Source organism: Capricornis sumatraensis, chromosome 3 (genome assembly GCF_032405125.1).
Source record: "Capricornis sumatraensis isolate serow.1 chromosome 3, serow.2, whole genome shotgun sequence".
Classification (NCBI taxonomy): Eukaryota; Metazoa; Chordata; class Mammalia; order Artiodactyla; family Bovidae; genus Capricornis; species Capricornis sumatraensis.
Genome location: NC_091071.1, coordinates 86237608 through 86262059, shown reverse-complemented (window position 1 = coordinate 86262059; position 24452 = coordinate 86237608). Strand labels below are relative to the sequence as shown.

Here is a 24452-nt window from a genome sequence, read left to right as displayed (position 1 = left end):
GATGGATGTGAATGACTTCTAATCCTCTCCTGATATTTTCTAAGCAAGCTTGAGCATATTTAATCTTTTAAAGCTCCAATTCTTTCACCCTTAAACAAACAAACAAAAACAATAATAGATAGGGGTATGACAGAGATTTAATGAGAAAATGTATATGAGTGTCTATAGTCGAGTTTGGGCTTCCCTGGTGGCTCAGCAGTAAAGAATCTGCCCTGCAATGCAGGAACTGCAGGATACATGGGTTCAATCCCTGGGTTGGGAAGATCCCCTGGAAGAGGGCATGGCAACCCCCTCCAGTATTCTTGCCTGAAGAATCCACAGATAGAGGAGCCTGACAGGCTCCATAAGGGTCTCAAAGAGTTAGACACGACATAGCACACACATATGCATAGTATAATTTTAAAAGAAAAACATGAAGTGAAAATATTTAAGCATGAAAGAAAATACACCTGGACTTTATATATATATATGTATGTATACATATACATATACATATATACACATATATACATATACATATATATGTATACATATACACATATACATATATACATATGTATATACATATACACACACACATATATGTATATCTTGGGATCTCTAAGCATAATATGATGGGTAGAAAATATAAAGGGAAAGATTTTTACTATGTGTCTCCAAATTTGAAGTTAAGTCTGTTATAGGCAGCATGTATAGGTCTTTTTTTGGTTTTGTTTTTAGTCCTCTGCTACAGTCTTTTCATTGGAGTATTCAGTCCGTTTAACATTTAAAGTCATTACTGATAGGTAGGTACATACCGACATTCTGTTCATTGTCTTCTGCTAGTTGTTTTTGTAGTTCTTTTTGCTTCCTCTCTTCTTTTGTGATCTGATGACTGTGTCTAGTGTAATGTTTGAATTCCTTTGTTTTGGGTGTGCATGTATTCTAGGTTTTTGATTTGTGGCTAGTATGAAGTTCATATATAATAGGCTATATATATAAATATTTTAAGTTAATGATCTCTTAAGTTTTAATGCATTTTAACAATGCTATATTTTTACTCCCCCTTTCTGTTCAATGTTAGTGACATAGTTTACACTTTTTTGTTTTAAAGATCCCTTACTTATTGCATAACATACTACATTTGTCTTTACTACTTTAACCTTCCTGCTAGATTTAGAAGTGGTTGATTTACTCTGTGGTTGCCTTCACCAATGAGATTTTTCCTTTTGTAATTTTTAGTTTCTAGTTCTGGTCTTTTCTGCTTATAGAAGTCTCTTCACCATTTCTTACAAAGCCACTATAATGGTGCTGAACTATTTTAGCTTTTGCTTCTCTGTAAAACTCCTTCTCTCTCCTTCAAGTCTGAATGGTAGTCTTTCTAAGTAGAATATTCTTTATTATAGTTGTTTTCCTTTCGTCACTTTAGGTACAGCATGCCACACCCTTCTGGCCTGCAGTGTTTCTGCTAAAGTCAGCTGATAACCTTTATGGGAGTTTCCTTTAAAAATGTAAATAATTGTTTTTCTCTTGCTGTTAAGGTCTGCTCTTTAATTTCTGCCATTCTAATTATAAATTGCTTTGGTGTGGACCTTTCTGAGTTCATCTTGTTTGGCACTCTCTGTGCTTACTGCATCTAGATGTGTGTCTCCCAGGTTTGGGAAGTTTTCATCTATTACTTCTTCAGGTAAGTTCCCCTACCCTTTCTCCTCTTAGGACTCCTAGTATGCAAATATTAGTATACTTGCTGTTTTCACAAAAGTGTGACAAACTATCAAGATATTTTCTTTTTTCTGTTCAGCTTCATTGATTTCTACTACTCTGTCCACTGATATTATCCTCTGTATCATCTGATTTACAGTTGATTCCTTCAAGTATATATTTTATTTCAATTAGTGCAATCTCAGCTCATTTTGAATCTTTATATTTTCTAACTCTTTATTAAAATTTGCACTATATTCAATCATTATTTTCCCAAGTTTGTTGAACATCTTTATGATTATTACCTTGACGTCTCTGTCAGGGAGGTTACTTATCTTCATTTTTCTATGATTTTGTCTCATTCCTGCATTTGGACCATATTCCTCTCTTGCCTCATCTTACTTAATTTTCTGTGTTTATTTCTAGGTATTAAAGAGGTTATGTCTTACAGTCTTTGAGATGTGGCCTCATTTAGGTGAATTCCCCTGGGGCCCAGAGCATACACTCCTCTGTTCACTAGAGCTTTGTGCTCTTTATGCCCTAGCACATTTCCTTCTGTTTTGACAGCCAACAGCTGTTTGCTTGCTCTTAGGCAGGGCTGGTCCCTGGCCATGTTAACTGCCAGGCCTTGCTTGGTGTGGTTGCTATTGGCCCACTAGTGGACAGGGCATGGAAAGCTACAGAGCCCAGTGGGGTGCAGGGCTGGTTCTTGCCTGCTGGTGGGCAATGCCAGGTGTTGAAGTGACTGGCTGGTGCCCAAGGATGCCAGGTTTGGATCTAGCCCACTGATGGTCCAGACTAGGTACCAACATGGCTGACTGTGAGGCCTGGTGGGTCATGGGACTGGTGCTGGCCTGCCGGTTTGCATGGCCCAGTCCCCACTCAGATATCTGCATGCCCTGGGAAGTCAGGACTGGTACTGGTCCACTGGTAGACCAGTGGACAGGTGGGCAGGTAAGTCCCTGGCACTTTAAGGGTGGAGGTAGGATTTCAAAATGTCACTTGCCAGCAACAGTAATACAGCAGGAAAATGAGCTCTCCAAAATAGCTGCCTCCAGTGGCTGTGTCCTTCTTCATCCCCAGAAGGCTCTCCAGGATTAGCAAATGGGTCTGACCCAGGCTCCTTTCAATCTACTGCTTCTATGCTGATTCAGATTGTGTGAGATATTGCACAAACCCTTTAACAGAAAAGTCTCTGTTTCCTATAGCCCTCCCACTTTTCTGAACATAAGCCCTGCTGGTTTTCAAAGCCAGACATTCTAGGGGCTCATGTTCCTGGTGCAGGATCCCTGGGCTAGGTAGCTCAAAGTGAGGCTCAGACCCCTCCCACCTTGCAGAAAACTTCTATCATGGTGATATCCCTCCCATTTGTGGGTTACCAACCCTGAAAATTTGGGTCCTAACTATACTGTCTCCACCATTTCTACTCATCTTATTGTGGTTTCTTATTTCTAAATTTTTATTGTATATTGGAGCACAGCTAATTAACAATATTGTGCTTCATGTGTACAGCAAAGTGATTAGGTATACATATACGTGTATCTATTCTTTTTCAAATTATTTTCCTATCTAGGTTATTACAGAATATTGAGTAGAGAGTTCCCTGTGCTATACAGTAGGTCCTTGTTGGTTATCCATTTAAAATATTAATATAACTCTGTGTACATATTAACCCCAAACTCCCAATCTATTCCTCTTCCCTACTCAGTTAACTATAATTTTTTTCGCTCTAAGTCTGTGAATCATACTATTTAGTTCCTTTATGTCTTTAGTTGGAATAAATATTTTTTGTTAGTCTTCTGGTCCTTCCCATAGATAGATAGTTGTTATGCAAATAGTTGTAATTTTGGTTTGTCTTTGGGAGATGAGTTCATGGTCCTCTTACTCCACCATTTATGTCACCTTCTGACTTGCCCAGACTTTTGATGATAAAGGTCAGATTGATATAAATAAATTGAGAAGTTTTCTGATATTCACTTCTTCTATGTGATACTGTTCTCAACAGAAGCTATGATCTTTGTACAATTCATTATCTCATTTTTATTCCATTAAAATATAACTAAAGTGATAATAGTAAATGGTAAGTTCAACAGATAATCACTGTGTCTTATTGGCTGGCATGGGTCATCAGCCGCTTAATATAGTTCTAACCATTGACTTCCTAATGAGCAGTTATGAGCCTGGGTAATTTCTGTGCATATTAAGAATGATTAAAAATTTAAAAGGCAGGATAAGAGTAGTTTTAAATTTAAAAAAAATCCAACTAATCTGTTAAATGTCTTATGCATATAGTACTTAGATACTCTAGAATGCAGTATCCCCTAGTTGGCCTAAAAATGATCCTTTTATTATGCTTGAGAAGAAATGTAGATTCTTATTCAAATAGCCCTTATGACAAGTATTTTAAGTAAATAACAAAGATAATTTTCTCTTTAAGAGGAATTTTGAAAATATAAAAAATTCTTAGCTAAAACTATACTCATTTAATATGCAAGCATACTGTTAATATATAATTGTATATAGAAAATTGATTAGCTTCACAGATTTAATTTTTATATTTAAGGATAAAATAGATTTTTCAAGGTTTTTTTTTTCTTTCTCTTCTTTTAGTAGCAAAGAGAATGCACTTCTTTTATTTTTCAGTTATTTTTGTTCCACAGATTTACTCAGTTACAATGATAATGTAAAAAATTATTTGTACTTTATTTCCATTTCCCATATTTTATAGACATTTCAATACAGCAGTCATATTTTGTCAATTAGGTATACCATTGATTTACTTAAAAATCCCTTATTGAAGGAAATTATCTCCTCTTTTTACCACTTTATGCTACAATATGTATTTTTATGCACAAAACAAGAGCTTTAGTCTAAAAGCAGGTATTCGCTCATCAGGCATCTTGTTTCAGGTACCTTGTTTATAGGTAATCAAAACTGTTAGGCTTATTAGGTATCTACTTGGGAGGAACTTATTTGAGATTATGATCTTCTATTTAAAGAATTGAAACACAATTCTTCTATATATCTAGATTATCTAGATTAATACTACCATGAAATAAACATGAATAAATAACAGGTTATTAAATAAAGTAACTGCCCATAAATGTTATCATTTACCTATTAATCAAACCTGCAAATGTAGAGTTAAAGTACTTCTTTATTCTAATTCATCATGAAACTCTAAATGCCAGAGCTTCTCTAGCATTTGTTCAAGTTCCATTGAAAGATTTACATTAAAAACTTGTAACTCCTATAAGCTACTTTTGAAAAAAACCATAATGCATTAAAATTCCTTCTATTGCAAACTTCTACCCTCACCCTATTTTTGTCATAGCATGTATCACCTTCTAATGTATTACTGTTTACTTATGTCTCCTTCCCCTACAAGGTAAATTCCATTGAGGAAGATACATTTTTTTGTTCATTGACATATCCAAAGTGCTTAGAATACATGCTCTGTATAAAGGCTGGAAAATGATAAATATCTGCTGATTTAAATGTTGGCTTGGCTTATGCTATCTTTGCCTGTTTCTCTTTCCATTTGTTTATCTTATTCCTGTATTTGCTTCACTGTCTTAGAAGGCATTCTCTATATGGTAGCCTCAGAAGCTCCAGGCTTTAGTCATCTTTACAGCTAGCTAGCAGTTCCAAAGGAAAGAGAATTTCTACTTTCTAATAGTCCTAGAAAGTTGTCAGAGTATACTTTTATTTATTTATACTTTTATCACATGCCCAGTCCTAAGCCAGTCATTATGATAGGTTATAAGTAACAATGAGAAATGGGTTGCTTTGATTGTCTTGGGGGCTACAGAATTTGACCTGAGGAACAGCAGCATCCCCTGGGAGCTTGGTAACTATGTAGACTCTCAGGCCTCAGTATAGACCACCTGAATCAAAATGTGAATTTTTAACAGGATTCACTAGTGATATGCCTTTATTCTGTGATGCTAGTTGGAGCTGGAAAGACAGGAAGGGGGACGAGGTCAGCAAGTCACACAAGTGAGAGTGTGACGGTTGCCCAAAGAAAACTTGAATGCTCTTACCAATATGCAAAATGGATGCCAGGCAGTCAAAAGCAGCAGGTGTCCATTACCATATGCAATATGTATTCAGCAGTCCATCCTAAAGGAGATCAGTCCTGGGTGTTCATTGGAAGGACTGATGCTGAAGATGAAACTACAATACTTTGGCCACCTCATGTGAAGAGCTGACTCACTGGAACAGACCCTGATGCTGGGAGGGATTGGGGGCAAGAGGAGAAGGGGACGACAGAAGATGAGATGTTTAATGGCATCACCGAGTCGATGGACATGAGTTTGGGTAAACTCTGGGAGTTGGTGATGGACAGGGAGGCCTGCAATTCATGGGGTTGCAAAGAGTCAGACACGACTGAGCGACTGAATGGAACTGAATTATTATATACCACACACAAGATACCTTAGGAATCAAGAGATTAAATTATTTGTCCAAAGTTCTTACTGGGGAGGCAAAGAGAATTAACATGTGATAGAATATCAAGTACTAACAAGTATGCTGGAGAATAAAGAATGGAGGGATAGAGCATTACCAAGATGATGGGAGGGGTGATCAGTTTAGAGAGGAACGTCAGGGTGAGCATGAGGAAATAAATTTTGATTAGAGATTTGGAGAAAGAAAGAAAGCAAGAAAGAGTGGGAAAGGCAGTTTTGCTACAATGAAGTGAATACAGGTGATTAATTCAGAGAGACAACCAAGGGTCATTTCATAAAGAAACTCTGGCAATGATTATGATATTGTCAATTATTTCCAGCACAATGGAAAATTGTTGGAAGCTCAGGAGCAAGGGAACACATGATTTTATATTTCAAGTATTCTGTCTAGGGAGCAGGCAATAGTAAATAAAGGATAAATGGAGAAATGTAAGATGTCAGGGAGACTAGTTAGGAGGTGATGGCATGCTTAGGCATGCTTAGTCTTAGGCAAGAGATGAGAGAGAGTGAGACCAGGATGGTAATGGGGATGATAGAGGGGCTGGGAATCTATAGACAGTCCTTGACTCATGATGATTTGACTAAAGTTTTCAACTTTATTATGGTGTGAAAGCAATAGGTATTCAGTAAAAACTGAACTTGTGAAACTTTAGAATTTAATATTTTTCCAGGCTAGCAACATACAGCATAATACTCTCTTGAGAAGCTGGGCTGCCCCAGCACCCAGTCAGCCATGTGATCAGGAGGGTGAAAACAACCGATACACTTAAAACCATTCTCTATCCATTCAGTTGCCCTGTTTTTCACTTTCAGCATAATATTCAATAAAGTATGAGATATTCAACAATTTTTTATAAAATTGGATTAATATTAGATGATTTTTGCCAGTTGTAGCCTAATGCAAATATTCTGAGCACATTTGATGTAGGCTTGGCTCAGCTGCAACGTTTGGTAGGTTAGGTCTATTGAATGCATTTTTTTTTAACTTATGATGGGTTTCTCAGGATGTAACCCCTCTGTATGTAGAACGATCCATATTGTGGATTGTTAATGAATTGAATGTCTGTGTGAGATAAAAGAAATATTCATGTTTTTGCCTTGAGAAAATGGGTGGACACTATTGCCAGTTACTGAAATAGAAAATCTTGAAGATGGGTCATGTGGAAAATCAAGAGGACCTTTTTGGAATGTTAAATTTAAGATGCAAAACTACTGAATTAAATCCTTTGAAGCAGCATTGCCTTTTTCTCTGGGTCCAGTAGAATTTTTAAGTAAGATTTTCAAAGCCACTAAACAAAAAGAAATTCTTTTAGTAATCTATTTTATAAGTGTTATTGAATCTCTTTTGAAGGCTACATCCAGACTGGAGGTTCTGGATACAATTATTTTGAAAGGAAGTATTTGTCTACAAAGCCCAAATATCTTTTTATTTTCATCCAAACACTAGCTAGAAAAATCAATATTTTATTGTAGAAGGAAATGGTTTGGCTGCTTAAACATTTGGGGGAAAAAACAAAATTCTGAAAAAAAACCAAATGGGTGGTGAGGAGTAGGAAGGACTGGCAGGTGATAAGCCTCAAGAGTGCAGCCTCATTTGAAAATAGTAACCTAAATAATGGTATTAGTTACAGACATTTAGACTGACTTTGCTGCTTGGTTGGGATAGCATATCAAGACTGGGCCACTTTTTTCCTGTGCCAAAGTGTGGTTGCTTACTGCTCTTAAACACGTTAAACAGACATCTTTTCGAAACCTAAGAGTTAATTGTCGTCTTATAACAGTTATTTAGCCACTTCAACTAAATGTCATTTTAATATTAGTAATGAGCAATTCATGTCACTAAAATTAGTGGTGTTATTTTTATTTCTCAACTAAAAATCACTCTATTATGATCCTCAATGGAAAATTCATTTTAAATTCATATATTCTGCTATTAAATGAAGTACAATTAAGCAATTTTAATAATACACATGTGAGTATATTTCATTTGCTTGTGGTTTCTTATTTATTTACTAACTTTCTCAAGGATTTGATGTGGTTTACACTAACTTATAAAACAGGGAAAAATTAGTAAAGAAAAAGGTCCTAAACCTAGATAAAATAAAAATTCAAGAAGGAAAACTTAGAACACAAATGTGTCATCCATTGTGAGGGTCATATTTATGTATATTTCTCATTAAATGCACAAGTAGTGAATTAATGACACTAAAGGAAAAATATGAGGAATACAAATAGTGAAGCCACTGGAACTTTCATTAAAAAGAAACCACATTATCACATAGCTCAATTAAGCTTTCATTATGAGATGATAAATTAATACCAACTTATACTTACTTAATTATTCAATTTAAGAAGTACAAGTACTTGGTGATAAATATTTACATTTTAAGTCATAACCAATGGAAAAACTTTTTATATCCATTTAATGTTCTAATTGGATGTTAGCAAGAAATCAGTGTAGTAGCAGCTGCACATGCAATTCAATTTGATGAAATTTTAATTACAGAGAAAAAACTGATAGCAAAGCAGAGTGAAACAGTGCTAAAATGAAAATAGCATAAACAGATTTCAATGTTTCTCTGAAAAATTCCAGGTGTTGTCAAAGTGGATTACGGAGATGTATCAGTCAGAAAAACACTAAGAGAAAATCTGAAGTGTAAGCCCTTTTCTTGGTACCTTGAAAACATCTATCCGGACTCCCAGATCCCAAGACGTTATTACTCACTTGGAGAGGTATGAATTATTTATTTTGGTTAAGTTATAAATATATTTTGCAAAAGAGCAATTTCTAAGGAGCTCAATATTTTTATGTTATGAATACAATGCTTTAACGGTTTTTAAACAGATCTATTATAAAAGACTTCTCGTAAATTACAAGGACCATAAAGGTCTATATCATTGGGATTTATAAAAAACACAGTTTAAGGTAGAATAAATAGTATTTTGTTTCTTTATAAATATTTCTAAAACTTTTTAATCACATGGAATTTGGAGTCTTTGAGGTTTACAGCAAATTTTGTTTTTCTTTATGTAGGCTCTAAGTGTTAATATTTACTGCTGGAAAAGAAACTGGAAACTTTAAATTTATTAATTTACTAATATAAGTAACATATTTTTGGAAAAGTAAACTTTATAAAGCAAAATAAAATAGTAAGAAGATTAGGTTAATCTACATTTTTTATAAATTGCATCAAGAACTGGCCAAAAAGAGGTAGCTGGATTCTTGTATCTGCTTTGATATTCAGTCAATTATAATATAGCACACCAGGTAAACCAGTTGAAGATTCCCTATACATTCATGAGAAGTGAGGGTGAAAGGGTATTATCATAATACTATTATCAAAATCATATTGACTTTGTGGACACATGGAGAACCCCTGATCTGTTCTATACTTTCTCAAAATATTATCTTTTTTAATAAATATTTTCACTTCTTACAAAGTTTTCACTCTCACTCATCCAGAAATCTACTTTTTCTAATAACCATATACAATTCAGAGGACAAACCTGCCGTAACTTTATTGTATTTAGAAGAAAACAATGCATTTTTGTTATTTTCTCTTCCTCTGTGACTTTTTAAATTTTTATTGGAGTATAGCTCATTTATAATGTTGTGTTAGTGTCAGATGTACTACAAAGTGATTCATTTATACATATATATATATATCTATTACTTAGATTCTTTTCCCATATAGGCTACTACAGAGCATTGAGTAGAGTTCCCTGTGCTATATACAGCAGGTCCTTATTAGTTATCTATTTTATATTGTGTATATATCAATCCCAATCTGCCAATTTACACTCCCCTTCCCACCACTCTGGTAACAATAAGTTTGTTTTTACATCACATGTACTTCTGTTTTGTAAATAAGTTCATTTGTACTTTGTTTTTTGGATTCCACATAAAAGCATTATTTATTTTGCTTTCTTACTTCACTCAGTACAACAATTTCTAGGTCCATTCATGTTGCTGCAAATGGAATTATTTCATTCTTCTTTGTGGCTGAGTCATATTTCATTATACATATGTACCACATCTTCTTTACCCATTACTCTGTAGATGAACATTTAAGTTGCTTCCATGTCCTGGCTACTGTAAGTATTGCTTCGTGAAACACTGGGGTGCATGTATCTTTTTAAATCAAGAGTCTTCTCTAGATAACATGCCCAGGAGTGGGATTGCTGGATAATATGGAAGCTCTATTTGTAGTTTTTCTTAGGGAATCTCCATACTATTGTTCATAGTGGCTGCACCAATTTATATTCCCACCAAAAGTGTAGAAGGATTCCCTTTTCTACAGCATTCATTGTTTGTAGATTTTTTTATGATGACCATTCTGACCAGTATAAGATGTGTCTCATTATACATTTGATTGCATTTCTCCAATAATTAGTGATGTTGAGCATCTTTTCATGTGCTTTTTGGGCATTTGTATGTCTTCTTTAGAGAAACATATATTTAGATCTTCTGCCCATTTTTTGTTTGTGTTGTTTGGTTTTGGATATTGAGTTGCATAAACTGTATATTTTAGAGATTGACTCCTTTTCAGTCACTTCATTTGTAAATATTTTCTCCCATTCTCTGGGTTGTCTTTTCATTTTGTTTATGGTTTCCTTTGCTGTGCAAAAGCTTTTAAGTTTAATTAGACCCCATTTGGTGTTTTGTTTTGTTTTAATTTTCATTACTTTAGGAAGTGGAGTTTATTTTTGTGTATCTTGCTAGGGAGTGTTCTACTTTCTTTCTTTTTTTTTTTTTTTGTTACACTTAGCTGTCCAGTTCTCCCAGCACCACTTATTCAGTTTTATCCATTGTATATTCCTGCCTCCTTTGTTGTAGATTAGGGGACCACAGGTGTGTGGGTTCATCTCAGGGATTTCTATCTTGTTCCATTGGTCTATATTTCTGTTTTTATACCAATACCATACTGTCTTGATGACTGTAGCTTTGTACTCTAGTCTGAAATCAGGCAGTTTGATTCATCCAGCTCCATTTTTGCTTTCTCAAGATTGCTTCAGCTATTCAGGGTCTTTTGTGTTTCCATACAAATTATAAAATTATTTGCTCTGTTAAAAATTACCATTGGTAATTTCATAGCAATTTCTTGAATCTGTAAATTGCTTTGGGTACCATATCTTTAGAGATTAAAAAGTTAGCTTCATCAAAACTGTACAAGCATATGGTCATAATACATATTTAATTGCTCAAAATAAGAGTTATCCCTTTATGAATTATATGCTTCATAATGGTAATTTCCCACTTAATAGGAATTACATTTGAGAAAACTAATTTAGTATTTGTTACATTAAAACATTTTAATATCAATAATATAATGCATTTGGAAAATATTTGAATCTGCCATTTTTATAGGTCATAACAGCAGAATATCTGAAAATTCAGTCTAATATTTTTTGGTTCATTTGCCAAGATATCGATTCACTAGAAAATAAAAACAGACAATTCATTTCCAGCTGAATTGTTTTTAAAGACTTTTTTGTGTGTGCCTTATCCATATACTGTCAAATATCTATTTAACATTAATCTGAATTCTGTAGTGCAAAGGTTCATGTGTAATAACACTGAATATTACCACTTTCTAGGTGTAACTTTAGTCCTGTGCCTCTGGCTTTTTTTTTTTTTAATTTGTTTTCATTGGGATGGAGTGTTATTACTATTGTTTTTAAATATTCAGTATTCCCATGTTAGCACTAAGTCACAGGATTTATTTATATTTAATACATAAAATTGAGTGTTTTTAAAACTAGAGCTCTATGTGCATGCTAGTTATTATAATCTAGTTCTACTACAGATCTCCAATAAAGTATCTAATACTCATTTCTTTTATGGAAAAGTTTGTTGGGCCAATTGTGAATGTATACCTTTAGAAGAGGGAGTTTTTCTATTCTTGTAGTAGGGTATTCCTCCCATGGTAGTCAATGCACCCAGGTAGTGAGTAAACGCTAATCACTTTTTCTAAAAGAAGTTATGACCAAGACCTGTTAACAAGACAGATATGAGTTAAGAGAAGTTTTTGGAAATTATCTAAGGCCATCAGGGTGACTCCTGAGAAAGACTCAGGACTCTGAAATAGAACCTAGATATCTATTTCCAATTTAAAAATTCAGTTTCATACTCTCCTGCACTACACATTGAAAAATCTAATTAATTGACTTTCTGAAAAAATGAAAATGAAGTGTGAGAAAATTCCTTTATATAACCTACTGATTTTAAAGTAGCTATCTTCTTTAATGGATCAGGTGGCTTTATTTTAATTTACAGAAATAATTTGAAAAACTTTTGAAGATAGAAATATACCTTTAGTGTTTTTGAAACATATCCGGGAGAGGCAACATGGTGTACTGAAAGAATTTCAGACTTTGGAATCAAGCAGAGGAGGGTCTAAATCCTGACCTCCCATTTTAGGCCTCAAGTAGCACTAGGTCTCTCTCTGGTACCTAGCAGTAGAAGGAAGGTTATCATACAGGTTACAGTGATGATTGAGGATACAGAGCATCTATAATACCACCTAGCAGAGTAGCAGCAGCACCAGTAGTTACAGTTATTGTAATTATTATAGCTACTATTGTTTTCTTACTATGTCAAACATTATGCTAGATGCTTAAAAATTGTATTTTTAAAAAATCACAATTTCTTGGCAGGTTTTGTTATTATCCCCAATTAAATATGGAAACCTTTATGCAGAAAATTCACACGATTGACATAATGGTCATAGAGCTAGCTAAATATTGAAGTCAGGATTCAAATACATTTTAGTCTGACAATAATGTTCACTTTTCCTTTTAACTAGAAGGAGAAAATGGATATCACTATATGTTATTCATTCAAAATACTTTTATTAATTAAGAGCTTAAGCTGTAACCTGTGCTATATGCTAAGGATGAAAAGTCAACAAGAAAGACCTGTACTCTTAAGCCATTCTACTGAAATGGGGGTGAGGGAAAAGGCAAGAGATAATCAAACAGGTAAGAAATTCAGTTGAATTAAAACTGTCCTATGAGGTATTTAAAAAACTCAATAAATTAAAAAATCTATGAGATATATCTGGTTTTGAACTTTCTGGGATATTAATGTACTACATTTTTCCATTTTAAAACCACCCTTCAAGAGATGCAGTCCTGCAACAATTTCCTTGAAAACAAGAAGGACAAATTCACCAAGCACTGCTTTCCAATTCAATTTTGCACAGTCATGTGTAGTCATAAACACGTTGATAATGAGTTTGAGATAAACTATTAATGGACTATATTGGATGACAGTCATTTAAATCTTTTTCTTTCTTACTGTCATTATGTATGAAGGCACTGTCTCTCAGATAGTCTCAAAGTGGAACCAGGTGTCCAAAGCTACTTATCTAGGGCACAAAGTTATTTCTTTGAAGTAATTCACATGTACTCAATTTCAAATGAAATTGTTAGAATCTAACAATTTACAAGTTCTTTAAGTTTCAATGTTTTTCAAAGCCCAGATGTTTAATATTGCAGTGCACTGGTGCAAATAAGTATTTTCATGTCAATTTCTCTTTATAGCTTTCCTTGTTATATTAGAAAATAGAGGTAAACTTGATATTCAGTTTCTATCAGTGTATATTGTCGCCAAAATAATCATCAGTATTGATATCAGACAACTGTTGTAATTTCTTACATTTGAATTTTATGCAGGTAATTGAAATATTACTTCACCCAGCCCATGAATTACATGCAGTTTCCAATGGGAAGCTAAAAGCTGAATTGCTTTGAACTAAAACCTTTAGGTAGCTTAGTGAAGCATATGCCTTTTAGACTTAGTAAGCAGATCATAATGGAATAAGGAAGAGGAGCTTCCTGCAGCATTAAATTCTCTCTTAACTAACACTAGCTTATGTATATTTAGCATGTCAGCTCCTGATCTTATAAATATAAAAGCTAATTCAACTATAAGATTGAAAATTGGCTTTCTAAAGTAATAAAGCTTTACCCTAAATTTTTGGCCTTGGACAGGCCAGCATCTTGGGGAAAAAAATGTTTTGTAATCTATGTGGAACACAGGAATACAGAGGGCAAGAGGGAAGAGAAGAGGAATTCTGGAGCCAATTGACTTAACTCTTAGGGCTTAATATCCGTATTTGCATGCTGCTTGGAAGACATTTTGACAGTAGTCTCTGAATTTTTTACTGCCTACTTGACGCCTTAGCACTTCCTTTTTCTCTTGTATTCTTTAACCTTATCAACTAGTTAAGATCCTCGCACACATTGACACTGTATTCCTTAAACACTGTTAAAGAACAAATTTCAGTAACTAAAAATAGACATCTATTGAAGCTGCTAGGCTGCAGGGATTAAGGATAAAATCAGTTACTGCCAAATCCAGAGGCTAAAACCCTGAGAGTGTTATGTGTCTGTTGGTAATCAGATCTATTTATAAATTCACCATCTTCTTGATCTTTTAATAAGATAACCAGTTAAAAAAAAAAAGCCTCATATTTTAAAACATGCACAAATGGGGCATTCTCTCTGCCCATGATCATATTCGCAAAACTCTTTGGGACCCAGTAACTGATTTTTATCCCAGTGTAACTAATACACAGGCAAAATATATTGCTCTCCATCACATGTTAACCCTAAAGAATGTTGACCTGGGTAACCCACCTATGGATGAAATTAGTGAGTTTACTACTGGAAAGTTTTTTTTTTTTTTTTTTTCTGGCTTTACACTACTGATAAATACATTAGAACCATTTCTGATTTTATTATTTAAATATTCATTGGCATAAACAACTACAACAAACTATATTCCAGTTAGAGCATTTATGAATTCTCCTAGGATTGATTTTGTTATCCACCAAAATATGTGAAATTGTCCAGTATTCTGTATTTACTGTTTTGTTGAAGGAGGTTAAAATATCACATACTCTGTGTTTTTAAATCTCACAGTCAGGTCATTGGAAACCCAGGTTTACATAAGAGAAGTCAGCTTGGATTTGTTAATTATATAGATTTTGCAAATCTATATAAAACCATCCTTCTGATTAATTCACAATTTGGTAAAGAGAAATGCATATTCACTACAGCAATTATAATATGGAAATATTAACATTAAACTTGAATTCACTGCAAATGTATTTCCTTTACAAAGTAAAGAGAAACCAAATGAAGTTGACATATTTAAAATAATGATAATGAGTAACATAATATACAGTTGAAGGATAAGCATGTATTGGAGTAACTAAAGCCAAAAAAAAAAAAAAAACTAAGTTTAGTCTAATTTTAGAATGCATTTTACATATTAGCTTTGAAATTTTAAGGTGGTGGGGGTGAGAGTTTATGCCTCTGTTAGAATTGGAGTTCCCACTTTTGCGTTCTGTTACCATCCGGCAGAGGGAGCAAAAGCTAATGAATAAACCGTGTAAGTGGTAACATTACCCATGATCCTGCCAATGAGTAGAAACTTTTAGAAAAAGACTTGCTGATTTCTAACATCAAGACACTAGTGGGAAAAATACTCCCAAGTTTATGTCATTAAAGACTATTCCTCAGGCAATAAAAGATTATGTGTAAACAAAGAAATGTCAAAGTAGACAACAAAGTTAAAACTCTGTTGGTCCTACACCAGGTACTCAAAGCTATAAAATAACACAAGGGATGAGTCACAAGACTTTCCCAGAATGCAGAACTACCCATATGCTCTACTTATGTTGATTCAGGTTGGATTCTGTAACGTGTTTCTGTAGATGAAGTTCCTCCATGCTTGTCTGCCTAGATTTTTCTTAGGATTAATGAATGGCATAATCAAGCAATTGGTCTTGTCAGGTAATATAATACCAGTGACAAGCTCAGGATCTTTCCTGATATTTCATTTTGTTGCTTAAATAGCATTCTTTGGGAATACATACATATATTTTTTTCTGTATGCTAGTATCTTCTATTATACATTAAGATTAGATCATTGAGGACTGTCAGAAGACACTAGTAACCATTTTTATGTTTGAAGAAAATATTAGATTTCCAATGTTAGACTCATTTACTTGAGAATACCCTGATGCACACCATGCTGCCTTATAGGTGTTCATACATTAAAAAAAAAAAAAATCTAGATATCATAGGACTACTGCAAAAACCTCTCAGACATTGTCTCTATCCAGATGGTATGTTCTTCTCAATTTTTTAAAGTGGATATTGAGAGCCCTGTTCCCTGACACTTCATTCTCTATCATATTTGTATCCAGTGTCATCTTGACAATAGACAGAAATAATTTTCATGACCTGGATCCAATAGTTTGGCACTCAGCATGGAAACCACTTTGCTTCTAGACTTTTTGACCTGGTTCTCAGGTCTGATCTTAGGCCACTTCCCTGTTCCATGTGCCTTTGGCACTGTCTGGATGACCTGTCATTTACCTTCGCCTTTATTCAACTGGAACTGAATCCTCCCTTGCTCTTTTCACCCCCTTTCTGAAAAATACTGCCTACCAGTCTAGATGTCAGGACTAGGCAATTTCCAACCTCACTGTAACTTTCAATTACTTATTTGAGCAAACTACTTAGCCTCTTTGTATCTTAATGTTTTCATATATAAAATTAGGGTAATAGGTTGGTTTTTAATTAGCTATTACACATAAGTGCTTGGAACAGTTCATGGCACATATAACTTCAATTATTCAATTTTACTGTGGTGGTTGTCTTCCCTGTCTCATTCTGACAGTTATCCTAAGCCACTGACTCCTGTCTGTTTCCAGTCTCCCAGAACTCATGTCCAGTTAGCCTCACCAGATTTGACTTGAGTTCCTATACTATATCCTCTTAGTACCTGCTACTTTCTAAGGGACAATTAATGTTACATGTCTAGAAACTGTCAAACCAATTTTCAGGAAGGTTAGAACCTGTCATGAAGAGAACAAACTCCTTTCCATGCACTCCCCAAAATGAATCTATTCTGTAATTCTGAAAAAATAACAGTAGCAGTGACATAGTTTCAATCTTTTTGAATTCCTCAATTGAATCAGAGAGAGCATCCAGGTTAGCAAAAACAAAAAGTGATGGACAAATTTAACAATAAAATTAGACAACAAGGTATTCTCACCAGTCCTAAAATATGACTTGTAAATTTCATGACCATCAGTTGAGCTCAGTTCAGTTGCTCAGTCATGTCTGACTCTGCAACACCATGAATCGCAGCACGCCAGGCCTCCCTGTCCATCACCATCTCCCGGAGTTCACTCAGACTCACGTCCATCGAGTCAGTGATGCCATCCAGCCATCTCATCCTCTGTAATCCCCTTCTCCTCCTGCCCCCAATCCTTCCCAGCATCAGAGGCTTTTCCAATGAGTCAACTCTTCGCATGAGGTGGCCAAAGTACTGGAATTTCAGCTTTAGCATCATTCCTTCCAAAGAAATCCCAGGGCTGATCTCCTTCAGAATGGATTGGTTGGATCTCCTTGCAGTCCAAGGGACTCTCAAGAGTCTTCTCCAACACCACAGTTCAAAAGCATCAATTCTTCGGAGCTCAGCCTTCTTCACAGGACAACTCTTATATCCATACATGACCACAGGACAAACCATAGCCTTGACTAGACGGATCTTAGTCGCCAAAGTAATGTCTCTGCTTTTGAATATGCTATTTAAGTTGGTCATAACTTTCCTTTCAAGGAGTAAGCGTCTTTTAATTTCATGGCTGCAATCACCATCTGCAGTGATTTTGGAGCCCCAAAAAATAAAGTCTGACACTGTTTTCACTGTTTCCCCATCTATTTGCCATGAAGTGATGGGACCGGATGCCATAATCTTCATTTTCTGAATGTTGAGCTTTAAGCCAACTTTTTCACTCTCCATTTTCACTTTCATCAAGAGGGTTTTCAGTTCCTCTTCACTTTCTGCCATAAGGGTCATTTGCAGATCGTCATCCGCCTATCTGAGGTTATTGATATTTCTCCTGGCAATCCTGATTCCAGCTTGTGTTTCTTCCAGTCCAGCGTTTCTCATGATGTACTCTGCATATAAGTTAAATAAGCAGGGGGACAATATACAGCCTTGACATACTCCTTTTCCTATTTGGAACCAGTCTGTTGTTCCATGTCCAGTTCTAACTGTTGCTTCCTGACCTGCATACAGGTTTCTCAAGAGGCAGGTCAGGTGGTCTGGTATTTCCATCTCTTGAAGAATTTTCCACAGTTGATTGTGATCCACACAGTCAAAGGCTTTGGCATAGTCAATAAGGCAGAAATAGATGTTCTTCTGGAACTCTCTTGCTTTTTCCATGATCCAGCGGATGTTGGCAATTTGATCTCTGGTTCCTCTGCCTTTTCTAAAACCAGCTTGAACATCTGGAAGTTCACGGTTCACATATTGCTGAATCAAATCCCTTATGATTATACAGTGGAAGTGAGAAATAAATTTAAGGGACTAGATCTGATAGATAGAGTGCCTGATGAACTATGGACTGAGGCTCATGACATTGTACAGGAGACAGGGATCAAGACCATTCTCATGGATAAGAAATGCAAAAAAAGCAAAATGGCTGTCTGGGGAGGCCTTACAAATAGCTGTGAAAACAAAAGAAGTGAAAAGCAAAGGAGAAAAGGAAAGATATAAGCATCTGAATGCAGAGTTCCAAAGACGGGCAAGAAGAGATAAGAAAGCTTTCTCCAGTGATCGATGCAAAGAAATAGAGGAAAAGAACAGAATGGGAAAGACTAGAGATCTCTTAAAGAAAATTAGACATACCAAGGGAATATTTCATGCAAAGATGGGCTTGATAAAGGACAGAAATGGTAAGGACCTAACAGAATCAGAAGACATTAAGAAGAGCTGGCAAGAATACACAGAAGAACTGTACAAAAAAGATCTTCACAACCAAGATAATCATGATGGTGTGATCACTCACCTAGAGCCAGACATCCTAGAATGTGAAGTCAAGTGGGCCTTAGAAAACATCACTACGACCAAAGCTAGTGGAGGTGATAGAATTCCAGTTGAGCTATTTCAAATCCAGAAAGATGATGCTGTGAAAGTGCGCATTCAATATGCCAGCAAATTTGGAAAACTCAGCAGTGGCCACAGGACTGGAAAAGGTCAGTTTTCACTCTAATCCCAAAGAAAGGCCCAACCCCTTTCCAAGCGTGAATTTCAATTGCTGACTGGGGCTTTACTGCAAATTACATCATTTTCCCCAACTCCAGCAACCATTACCTGACCATGGGGTTCTGTACCATAAAAAAAAAGTTGAATTGTAGAAACCTAATCCAGCATCTACAGAAGTTTCTAATCATACTCATTTGCCAAGAGGGAGAAACAGGCACCTGAAGCATAGATAACTAAATATATCCAAGTAATGAGTGAGTGAACAGTAAAATAGGTGTCCTAATAAGAGCCAGAGAAAAGAACTTTTTGGAAGCAGAGTGGACAAGTGTAAAACCTACTACTTTGGGTTGAGACTAAAGGAAAAAAAATCTAAAACATTCTATTAGAAAAGTTTTTCTTCTTTTTTACATTCACTTGTACTTGACTTAGTAATTTGGGCATCTTTAAAGTCAATAAATGGCTTTTGTAAAATTATATTTGGCAGAAATATATATTAACATGTTAATTATGAGACTAATGCAGTGTCTGAGTGTAAACCATGAATCTTATGTTTGCAGTTGGCAATTTAATCTTGGTTTTGAAAAATTTTTCCTGTGAAATCACCATTTATCCTTGTAATAGTTTTTCTTAGGGTCAACTGCTTTCCACTGTTTGATATTAGGAATGCAAAAAGATTCATGTTTTAGTTAAAAAATTATCAGTGTAATTAATCTTTATAAATGTACAGAATGGAGCATCCAGTAATGAAGCAACAAAAAATACATAAATTTGCATATTTAACCAATTTGTTTCTATTACTTTGCATATGGCACTGTAGGACTTAAGGACTTCGCAAATACACTACAATTATTTGGGTGGAATTTTGAGACTGTCCTAATTTTCAGAAGATTTGGGAAGAACTCCTAATTTGTAATATGTAGATGTTTTCTTCTTCTCTAATACTACACTATAAACAAAGAGTGCCTCTTGACTGGATGCTAATGACAATGCCAATGCTATTCAAGTTTACCTGAATGGGAGTTTAGAATGTTATACAGATATCATAATAGACAGAGAAAAATAAATATTTAAAGCTTTATCTTTTCCTTGGAGAAATCTCCTTACAAAAATATTATTTTGCTATCAATAAGCAATTTGAAAATACCAAAGATTTTCTGACTTACATTTTTGTATTTCCTTTAGATAAGAAATGTTGAAACAAATCAATGTTTAGACAACATGGGCCGCAAGGAAAATGAAAAAGTGGGTATATTCAACTGTCATGGTATGGGAGGAAATCAGGTAAACTTCATTTTTTATCAGCTTCATATTTGTGGGGGAAGATATTGTGTAAACTATCCAGGTAGATTATGGCTCACTGCCAATAACAGTGTCTTAGTAAATTGACAAGCATTCTAATAAAGACTTAAGTTATGTCCTTAACATATAATAACTATGTTATTATTCCAAGTATTGTAAGAAAACACTGAAGAATTTAATAAGTAGGGCAACATCTTTAATTAGCCTAGAGTGAATGAGGGCAGCCAGATGTTTCAGACCTATTTCCTATTAGCATGTATGAGAAGGTGAGGACTGCATTTTATTGTTAACTCAATCATATAAAATAATCACTCAACAATTATGGTTTCCAAATGGTGCTTACCCTGAATTTCTTCTTCAAATGTTTCTTGTCTATCATGTTTCTATGACTTTTGGTAGTTTAATAAAATTTTAAGTGCATAGATAAGCAGGTTTGTTAACAACTTTGCTTTGGCTATCTGAAGATGCCCTTCAGATCGGGTAAAAATGTATTATTTAAACAAGATTTATACTTAACTAAAATTCTAGGACACGTGTTTTGTGTGTGATGGTCCAATTAATTATCAGAACCTTACCAAACTATAACAAGGATTCTTGTGTTTTCTGTAAGCAACGAAAAGCAGCACTGCAAGGTGGAAAAAGTAAAAGCTGCTTGGCTGTGAGTCTTGCTGCCACAGCCACCTTCGGAGGTTTAATTTGACGTTCATGGGAACTTAAAGCACAGTTAAGAGACAGCTGCTCCTTGGTAGACAAGTTGTCTAAAAGAGTCAAGGTGAAGCACATGAGTGAGCTGTTTATCTAGCATTTTAGAGTGAACTGAGGAGGCAGAAATGATTCTGTTCATCACAACATGATGGTGATTATTTGTAATAGCTGAATGTATCAAGAATCCATAGAAAGATCTTCAGGATCAAGATGTCTGCTCACCTACTCCCATAAATACATCAGAAATACATCTATAACTGTAACGATTCACAAAGAATACCTACTGAACACTGGCAAAAGACCTCAGACTTCTGAAAGGGCAAGAACCCCTCCCATAACTGGATAGGACAAAAGAATAAAGGAAAAATAAAGTAGTCAAAATGGGAACTGCACCCCAGGGAGGAAGCTATGAAGGAAGAAAGCTTCTGCACCCAGGAAAGTCCCTTCTACAGTAGGAAGATCAGCTGGGATCTTCCAGCTGATGGAGAGGAAGCTTTGGAGCCAGGGAGGAGAGGGCAGCAACCAGCCTGAGTAAGGCAAGATGAAGAGTAACCTGCACAGACAGATCAGTAAGACTGCCTTGTGCTCCCCAGCCTGAGATGCTTGTCTGTCAGTATGGACAGGGGCTGGGTGCTGAAGCTTGGGCTACAGAGGTCAGACTCAGGTAGAGGACAGGAATCGGCTGTGCAGAGACACCCTGCCAGAGTGGCAACCAAAGATGTACTTGGAAGAAGCTTGGGGATGCCCGAGAGGCAAGGTGCCAATGTTTCGGAGATACAGGAGGAGAGGGGTGGGACCACCATGGGAGCTTCTTTCCCTGTGCACACTCTTAGGTAACAAGACACCACCTACATGAGCTCCAGTGATGGGCACAAGCGAACACTGCCACTAGCCCACCCAGAAGCAGTCTCCAATGACTGCCCCTGCTGCCCTGGGAGTGCTCTGGCTGCCACTGATGTTAGGAAACCCAGGAGGAGGTGCAAGCATTCTTCAATATCTGCCAGTCAGTCAGTATGATATACCACATCAACAAACTGAAGAATAAAAACTAAATGACCATCTGAAAAGACACAGAAAGAGGTTTTGACAAAAATCAGCACCAATTTATGATGAAAACTCCCCAGAGTCATCATAGAGGGATGCTTCCTCAGCATAATAAAGGCTGTATATGACAAAGCCAGAGCTACCATCACTCTCAACTGTGAAAAACTGAAAGCATTTCCCCTAAGATCAGGAACAAGACAAGGAGGTCCACTCTTATTCAACATAGTTTGGGAAGATGACCAACATCAGAAATTAAGAGAGAAATGCAAATCAGAACTACAATGAGGTTTAACCTCATACCGGGCAACTGGCAGAACACCCATCATCAAAGTCTATAATCACTAAATGCTGGAGAAGGTGTGGAGAAAAGGGAACCCTCCTACACTGTTGGTAGGAATGTAAATGGATATAGTCACTATGGCGAACAATATGGAGGTTTCTTTAAAAACTAAAAATAGTTCTATTTTAGTTAAGAAACCCTCATATTGTTCTCCATAGTGACAGTACCCACTTACATGATCCAGCAATCCCACTCCTGGGCATATATCTGGAGAAAATCTTCCTCAAATGATGCATACCCCCCAGTGTTCACTGCAGCACTATTTACAGAAGCCAAAACATGGAAGCAACCAGAATGGCCATCGAGAGAGGAGTGGATAAACAGGATGTTGTACACATATACAGTGAAGCCATAAAAGAGAATGAAATAATGTCATTTCCAGTCATGTGGATGGACCTAGAGATTATCATAAATGAAGAAAGTCAGAGAAAGACAAATATCATTACTATTGCTTAATGTGGAATATAAAAGATGATACCAATGAACTTACATATAATACAGAAACAGACCTGTAACAAATTTCTAGTTACCAAAGGGAAAATGTGGGGTGGAAGGATAAATTAGGAGTTTGGGATTAACATAAACACACTACTATACATCAAACAAATAATCACCAGAGACCTACTGTATAGCACAGAGTACTCTACTCAGTATTCTGCAATAACCTATATGGGAGAAGAATCTGAAAAGGAATAAATATATGTATAAGTAAATCATTGCTGTATACCTGAAACTAACACAACATGTAACTCAACTATAAGATTTAAAGAAAAAAAAAAAAGGATCCATAGAGAAAAAGCCAGAATGAAATAAATGGCCCTGTTGAGTTTTGGCACCATACTTCAAATCAGACTTTTGCACAATTCAGTGGAAAACAGTAAAATGATGCTTCTCCCTACAACTAAACAAAGACAACTTAATTATTAAAATCCTAATTAGTACCTCGCAGTTTAAATTTAAACAAGAAAGTATGTGAGTCAAACTTTCTAAATTACAGCATGGGGAAATGACTATGTGAGAGATGATGGAAATAACCACGTAGTCAGAACAATGACAGAGCATTCGAAAATGGTCCAGCTTATTATACTGATTCATGGTGAGTGTCCGAGGTTTCTATTACCAAAGTCATGGTGAATTCAGCCCCAAGTGGCAAAAGCTATCACGGGACTAAATACACAGTGCTTTACTTTTTCATACAGCATGAAATCTGAAAGTAATCAGTTGTTGATAATTTGTTCAGGTCCTCAATAATTCCACCAAGAAACCAGATACTTTCTATCTTTCCATTCTTATAGTTAAGTTTTAGCATCAGCTGGTCACAAGAGGGCTGCTAAAACTCCAGACATCATGTGTACATTCAAAGCAGGAAGAAGTGGGAATAGAGAAAATTGAAACAGCCATACCTGTCCTTCTATTAAGCAAAGCAGATGCCTTTCTAGAGGTTCAACACACCTCTATGTATGACTCTCTGGCTACAAAAGTCTAATTTTGACACCTCATGGCACAAATACACTAAATACATCATCTCACTCTCACACATAGCTTTTCCTCACAGTTTATTTACCATGGTATTGAGTAGACATTTAGAAGTGTCTCCCATAATGATTTCAACAGCTTATGAAAAAAGCAACTCATCATTTGTACCACGATGACATGCAGAATTCTAAAAGAAAACATTATTTATGAGATCACTCTGATTCAAATATAGATGAAAATGAGGGAGGAAGAGCTGTCAGGTGAATTATCCTCATGAATTCATTAAGATGCCATCAGTTCAGTTCAGTTCAGTAGCTCAGTCACGTCTAACTCTTTCTAACTCCATGGACTGCAGCATGCCAGCCCT

General features: G+C 35.6%; 1 protein-coding gene across 1 annotated transcript in view; it reads left to right on the top strand.

The window, feature by feature from the left end:
- The window catches only part of GALNT13 (polypeptide N-acetylgalactosaminyltransferase 13), a 636905-nt gene that overhangs the window by 568712 nt on the left and 43741 nt on the right, over positions 1–24452 (top strand). Inside the window, exons 10-11 of the mRNA XM_068968207.1 lie at positions 8743–8882; positions 20404–20502. Of these exons, the coding sequence (XP_068824308.1) occupies positions 8743–8882; positions 20404–20502 (239 nt within the window). The remainder of the gene's footprint in view (positions 1–8742; positions 8883–20403; positions 20503–24452) is intronic.